Source organism: Magallana gigas, chromosome 4 (assembly GCF_963853765.1).
Source record: "Magallana gigas chromosome 4, xbMagGiga1.1, whole genome shotgun sequence".
NCBI lineage: Eukaryota > Metazoa > Mollusca > Bivalvia > Ostreida > Ostreidae > Magallana > Magallana gigas.
Window position 1 is genome coordinate 33,078,572 of NC_088856.1, and position 7,077 is coordinate 33,085,648.

The 7,077-nt window shown below is 33.7% G+C and overlaps 1 protein-coding gene across 1 annotated transcript; it reads left to right on the forward strand.

Annotated features, from left to right (window-relative positions):
• Nucleotides 1-271: 271 nt before the first annotated feature.
• Nucleotides 272-3,321, forward strand: LOC105322484 (heat shock protein 68-like). Its single transcript, NM_001308924.1, is given in 1 exon segment — nucleotides 272-3,321. A coding segment is annotated over 1 exon segment (1,842 nt). The 5' UTR covers nucleotides 272-327; the 3' UTR covers nucleotides 2,170-3,321.
• Nucleotides 3,322-7,077: the final 3,756 nt, after the last annotated feature.

The following is a 7,077-nucleotide window of genomic DNA, read 5'->3' on the forward strand; positions in this document are numbered from 1 at the left end:
CAATGAATCTAGAAGAATACCGAATATTCTATGCTATTTTTAGAAACATGTTTGTTTTTAGTTTTCTTTGCTTTCCCTATGCAAATATGACTTGTTAAGATTTTATATGATATTTTACAACATATTAAATAGAAATTTTTAATGAAAATTTGTAAAAATTCACAGAATAAAGCTGTATCACTTAGCTGGAATCTTCTCGCAAGGTCGAGGTCATTCGGTGGTGGTATAAATACCGTGTTTTGATGGCTGTTGGGATTTAATGGAGAAGAGAGAACGCACGCTTTACCGGTGAGTTTTATATGTAAATGTGTGAAAGTAGTAGTACGAATGGAAGGAAAAGTTCCTGCCGTTGGCATTGATTTAGGGACATCATTTTCGTGTGTAGGGGTTTTCCGGAATGGAAAAGTGGATATTATTGCTAATGACCAAGGCAACAGAACCACTCCAAGTTATGTCGCTTTTACACATACCGGCCGTCTGATTGGCGATGGAGCTAAAAGCCAAGTAACTATGAACGCCGGGAATACGGTATTTGATGTCAAAAGACTAATCGGACGCAGGTTTACTGACGGAAGCGTGCTTGCAAACATGAAACATTGGCCGTTTAAAGTCGTCGACGATGAAGGTAAACCGAAAGTAGAAGTTGAATACAAAGGGGAAATTACGAGATTCACACCAGAAGAAATCAGTTCAATGGTGCTTGTTAAAATGAAGAAAACAGCTGAAACATTTCTAGGAGAACGCGTTCAAGAGGCCGTCATAACTGTGCCAGCCTACTTCAATAATGCTCAAAGGGAAGCCACCAAAGATGCTGGAACTATTGCTGGTCTGCATGTGCTCCGAATCATAAATGAGCCAACAGCTGCAGCTTTAGCCTTTGGCCTAGAGAAGAACATAACTGGAGAGAAGAATGTAATGGTATATGACTTAGGTGGGGGAACGTTTGATGTCTCAATTTTAACAATAGATGAGGGTTCTGTTTTTGAAGTGCTATCAACTGCTGGTGACACACAATTAGGTGGTGAAGATTTTGACAACTTAATGGTAACTCATTTTGTTGAAGAATTTAAACGAAAATACGGAAAGAATATTTCTGGAAACAGTCGGTCACTCAGACGTCTGAAGACTGCATGTGAGCGAGCAAAACGAATTCTCTCTAGTAGTTCAGAGACCAGTATTGAATTAGATGCACTGTATGAGGGTATTGACTTTTATAGTAAACTTTCTCGTGTAACCTTTGAGGAACTCTGTAGCAAATTGTTCTTCAAGACCCTGGAACCTGTGAAGAAAGCATTATTTGATGCTGAATTGGAGCCATCTCAAATTCAGGAAGTGGTTTTGGTAGGAGGATCAACCAGAATTCCTAAAATTCAGACAATTTTACAGAACTTCATGAAAGTTAAAGTATTGAATAGGTCAGTGAACATTGATGAAGCTGTGGCTTATGGAGCTGCTGTTCAAGCTGCCATTCTGAAAGGAGAACGAAGTGGAATAGTAAAAGACGTATTGTTGGTGGACGTCACCCCTTATTCTTTGGGCATTGAAACGGCAGGAGGATTCATGGACAAAGTCATAAACTGCAATACCAAGATTCCAGCAGCAGCCTCCCAGGTATTCACAACATTCTATAACAACCAGCCAAGTGTCACTATTCAAGTGTTTGCAGGTGAGTTTGCCATGACCAGAGACAATAATATTGTTGGCACTTTTGAGCTTAATGGGATTCCTCCAGCTTTCTGTGGAGTTCCACAAATTGAGGTCAATTTTGATGTCGATGCCAATGGAATTGTGAATGTGACTGCTCGAGACAGAGACACAGGAAAATCAAACCAGATTACTGTTTCTAAAGACAAACTTAGTCCTGATGAATTAAATAGTATGAAAAATAAAGCCATGAAGTATCAAGAAGAGGATGAACTGGAAGGTCAGAGAGTAGAACATAAGAACCACTTGGAGTCGTATTTAATCTTTGTTCAGAAATGTGCACAGTTTGCAGAAGAGGCATTAGATGATCGAGAGCTGCAATCTCTGTCTTTATTATGCAATAAAACATTTTCATGGCTAGACCATAACAGTGGGGCTGCACTTTTTGAACTTGAACTTAAACTGAAGGAGGTTCAGGTCTTTTGTTCACCAATAATTGAAAAAATTCAGAATGCAAGTAAACAATCGTAAGAGTTGAGGTGAATGTTAATAGTATAGTTATTAAATTATGAAGTGTTTAAGGTAATATGAGATAGTCTTTAGCACCACTATTCCAATTCATTTATACATTCGTAGTTTTAATGTTATTCACTGATTCTTGTAGTCCTAGCTCTGATTGCAACAAACCTTGCAAGTATATACAGTCATGAACACGCGTACTGACGTTTTTCCTCATCTTTTTAAAAGTTTGTTTTATATCTTATAAAGTGGTGGTCTAGTTGAAAAACATTTGTAATTTCATTAATATCTTATTTTAAGAAAAAATCATTAAAAGATTAATTAAGAACCCATATCACATATGTATTGTCTTTTTGCCTCTAAATGATAATGTTTGTGAGAAAAGTACTCTACATTTCAAAAAGGTATGATATCTTTGATATTATATACTTGTATATACCGGTAAGTTTCTGATTTACAATTTTGATAAATGTTAAAATGATGTGGATACAATGTTAATAATGTTTTCTTCTGTTGAATCTTACAATGAATGGAGTGATAATGCAAGCAATATGAGATACTTCATTGGATGGAGAATATATAATTTTCGATGACAAGAAGTTTATTTACCTATTTGACCTAACCAATGACTGTTTTTTATATGTAAAGTACAAATGTACTGAAATCTAGTTACTGTTATTAGTTGGTTGAATCATGTTGTTTTTTAAAGGCCAGCCTTGATCCTTTGCACTAAACAAGTGCAAATCGTACACAAAGGCTTTTATAGAACATTGACCCTGTTAGAGCTAAGTTTATCTGGAGTGTGTTACTGGATGTCCTTTTAAACTCTACGCCTCACGTTCATTTGGTGACCTTAACTGCACTGGTCCCATATTCTCAGATAACTCAGTTATGTACAGTAAATGAATTACATGCAATACTAAAGCACATTGCTCATATTTTAAGCAATTTTGAATGTGCATATATATATCCTTTATGTTTTACTCAATGAGCATCATTTATCATTGCACGTTTTGGTTTACAAATGTAACAAGCTAGCTCCAGTGTTATATAATGTTGACTATTATTATTTCTGTCTTCCTAATCATCAACTTGAAATGGAAATAATCATTAATTGGTGTAAAATAATGAAATTGTCATTAAATTTCATACACAGTTTGTCTGTTTTGTTTAAATAATTATTTATGAAAACTATAAACCAGCAAGCATCATTGACAAAACATAATTATGAAGGGTATAAGTTGTGTTCTTCAAGCAACACAGATTTACCATATACAAGTCCTATATACCTACCTTATGCTAGCATCAGTTTATCTTGAAGTGTCAATATTCAACAATATCCAAATTCTCATTAAATGGACTAATTTTAAGACAGTATGATTTGAACTCGTTTTTCAAATTTACTTTTTTCAATATTTTACGTCTAGAGTGGTTAATATGGGTAATCAAAATTTGATTGTTAAGTATCAAGTAACAAGTGAGTTACAGAGTTTAGAATTTCAGCTCTGCGGGGTCCTTATAGTGATCAGCCTGTCTGTGTGTCTGTGCATCCATCTTTCTATCCATCTGACGATTTGATATCTCTTGTCCGGAGCACATATTCTCTTCCCTTGGCCCAATCTGGCTCATACTTCACCCACAGAGTGTCTTTGGGTAAAGGGTGGTGGTCATTGCAGAATTATATGAAAAATCCTTGGCCAGAGCATATCTTCTCTTCCCTTGGTCCAATCCGGCTTAAACTATACTCATTATTTCCCAATTGCTTAATCTTGCTCAGGTTGAACAAAAATGCCTGTATATAAGAAGTAATGAGATTGAATGAAAAGTTTTATGCTTAGTTAAAATATTAAGTTATAGGTCAAGATCAAAGCAAATTTCTCTGAAATGCTTCTCATCCTATCGCCATCATTTAAGTGGGGCCTTTGAGATGGTCACCATCTCAATGTTATTTAGTTTATTAATACTTGAATGAGTGTATCTTGTTAACTACAGGTCAGTTGTTAATATTATGGCAATTTCTTTACAGTGTGTTATTTGAAAACAAAAACAAGACAAGCTTTGTTTGCATCCTGCTTGTAACCTTCATAACTTTTTTTGTTCAAATTATAGAGCTGATATATATCCTACTGGGTTAACTAAAACATAATTTCTCAACTGATTTTTAAGTACATGTATCAATGCTTCAGGGATCTCATTAACACAAAACAATGCATATTAAGTAATTTTTCATTTTACCTAGATAATGAGTCGGAGACACATGTACCCCCACATCTAAAAAAAAAAAAAAAGTTGAGACTATTAATCTAGTAAAAGTTATGTATCGAATTATTGCAAACAAAATTCACATAATAACAAACATATTTTATCAAATTCATGTATATACATACACACCAGTAATCAAAATAAAATATCTTGACTTCAACTACCATACATTGTATTTGGTTAAAATGTAAAGTGATATAAAAGCACATAGTGGCTTATTTTCATTTGTACATATCAAGTACTGTTGGTTTAAAAAATGAGGTACCTGTACTTGAACGTACATGTTAACTCTGCCGATTGAAGCAGAAGTCTACCGCTTTTTAGCTCTGTCTCCTGCTTATATACCAGTTTTATTATAAAATATACTGCTTTTCTCAAAATGCATTCCTTGCTTTGATAGATAGCCAGTTTAGAAGCCATTATGGTTCAAAAATCTCGCCAGGTTTGAAATTAGCATGTGACTTTGAATTTGAGGCATACAAACGCTTTTTTAGCTCACATTAGCTGAAAGCTCAAGTGAGTTTTATAAATACTGATCGCTTTTTGTCCGGCATCCATTTGTCAATCCAGAAACTTTTTACATTTTCAACTTTTTCTCAAGAACCACATGGTTAATTTAAACTAAACTTGACTCGAAGCATCCTTAGGTGAGGGGGTTATTTGTTAAAATGAAGCGCCACACCCTCTTTCAAAGGAAGATAATTAAGAATTATTAAAAATTGTTTGGTATTTTAAAAAAAAATCTTCTTCTCTAAACCCAATTGACCAGAAAAGCTAAAGCTTGTGTGAAAAATTCACAGATAGTGTAGATTCAAGTTCAAATCATGATCCTTGGGGGTATAGGGTCAGTGGAGCCACAATTGGGGGTTGAATTTTTACATAGGAGTAATAGAGAAAATTCTTTAAAATTCTTCTCAAAACAAATTGGCCAGAATAGTTGGAACTTGTGGGAAGCATCCTTAAGTAGTTTAGGTTCATTAAGTTTGTTCAAATCATGATCCATGAGGCTAGGATGAGGCAACAATGAGGGTTCAATCTTTTACAAAGGAATGGATAGGGAAAAATCTTTTAACATCTTCTTCTCAAAAACCAGTTGTCTAGAATAGCTAAAACTTGTGTGAAAGCATTCTTATTTAGTTTGTTCAATTCATGATCCCTGGTGTTGGTAGAGTATGCCCCCAATGGGGAAAGGGGTTAAACTTTTACATAGGAATAAACGAAAAAATCTTTTCAAAATCCAATTGACCAAAAAAGCTGTAACTTGTGTGGAAGCAGCCTTAAAGAGGTTCGATCCTCAGATTTTGGGTAGCCATTTTGGGTCATGTGTAGTCTGGAAATTATGTGTCATATATGACTTCTACTTTTTAATTCCTTTTTTACAATGCCAAATAAACTAAACTGAATAAAATAGTGAAGGAAAAATTCCATATTTAGAGAGTATAGTAAGGGACTATATTTTTTGGCGGAAGGTTTTTAAGAAGAAAATGAACATTTTTCATAACTCAGTTGTTTTAGAGTACCGTAATTTTAGCTTAATTTCTTATTTTCCGTGCAGACCAAATTTTCAGTTAGTTTATGCATTGGGATATTTTCATGTTGTTTCAAAAAACATATTTCAACAATATTTCAATATTTCTATCGACATATATTGGCATGTGTAAGTAATATTTCATAAAAGTAAAGAAAAAATCAACTCCAATTTTCCCCTAAAATTATCTTATTTCATGCCATATCTAAAAATTTACATTATAGACCCATACTTTTGGTTTTATTTTCTGCATATATAAGGTTTTTTTTACAAGTCTGTCATAATTTGAGAAAAAGTTTGAGACTTTTAAATTATTTAATTGCATGTTGAATCGTTTATGAATAAAAATAGTATTTTTTCAGTGCAAAAGGGTCAAAATATCAATAAGGTGAAGAAATTGCAAACTTTTTCATTATGATAATTTTAATTTTATTAATTCTAAATAATGTCAATTTGTATTTGATACCATTGTTCATTTCGATAAAAAATTATAGAGGGAAAAGCGATTTATGTGCAATTTGCACTTTCAGTGCAGAAAGGTCATATTATATACACCGTAGCACCGAAAGGACCATATAGACCACAAAATGTTGTTTTGAATTTTGGTTTTGATATGTGTGTAGATGTTAAAAAAATACCTTATAAAAAACTTAGAGACTTGATCGCCGGATCCAACGTCCTTAAGTAGTGTGTAGATACAAATTTGTCCAAATCATGATCCCATTGGATGAGGTGAGCCCACAATATGCACTGTGCCTTTGTAGTTATATGCAAGCATTTTGACATGGATAATTCTTAATTTTTCAGACTGGGGCCCCTGAACAATTTTTTAACCCCACATGAAGTTTAAAGTTTGGTGTAGGTATATATAGATATATTTAATGAACAGATGTATAAGATCTAGAGAACTGCAATGCAATGCCCAAAATGTAATATGACCACCTGTTACAAAAGGGTCTGGATGCTTTACTTGAGAATGTCTGGAAGAAATTATGAAACCCTTTTTATACAGTATCTATTCTACAACTTTGTCCAGATATTTTATATATGACTCCATATTAAAATCTGATTTTATTGTTGCATTTAAGTATCCCACTTCTCACAAAATGTTGTGATATTTCATA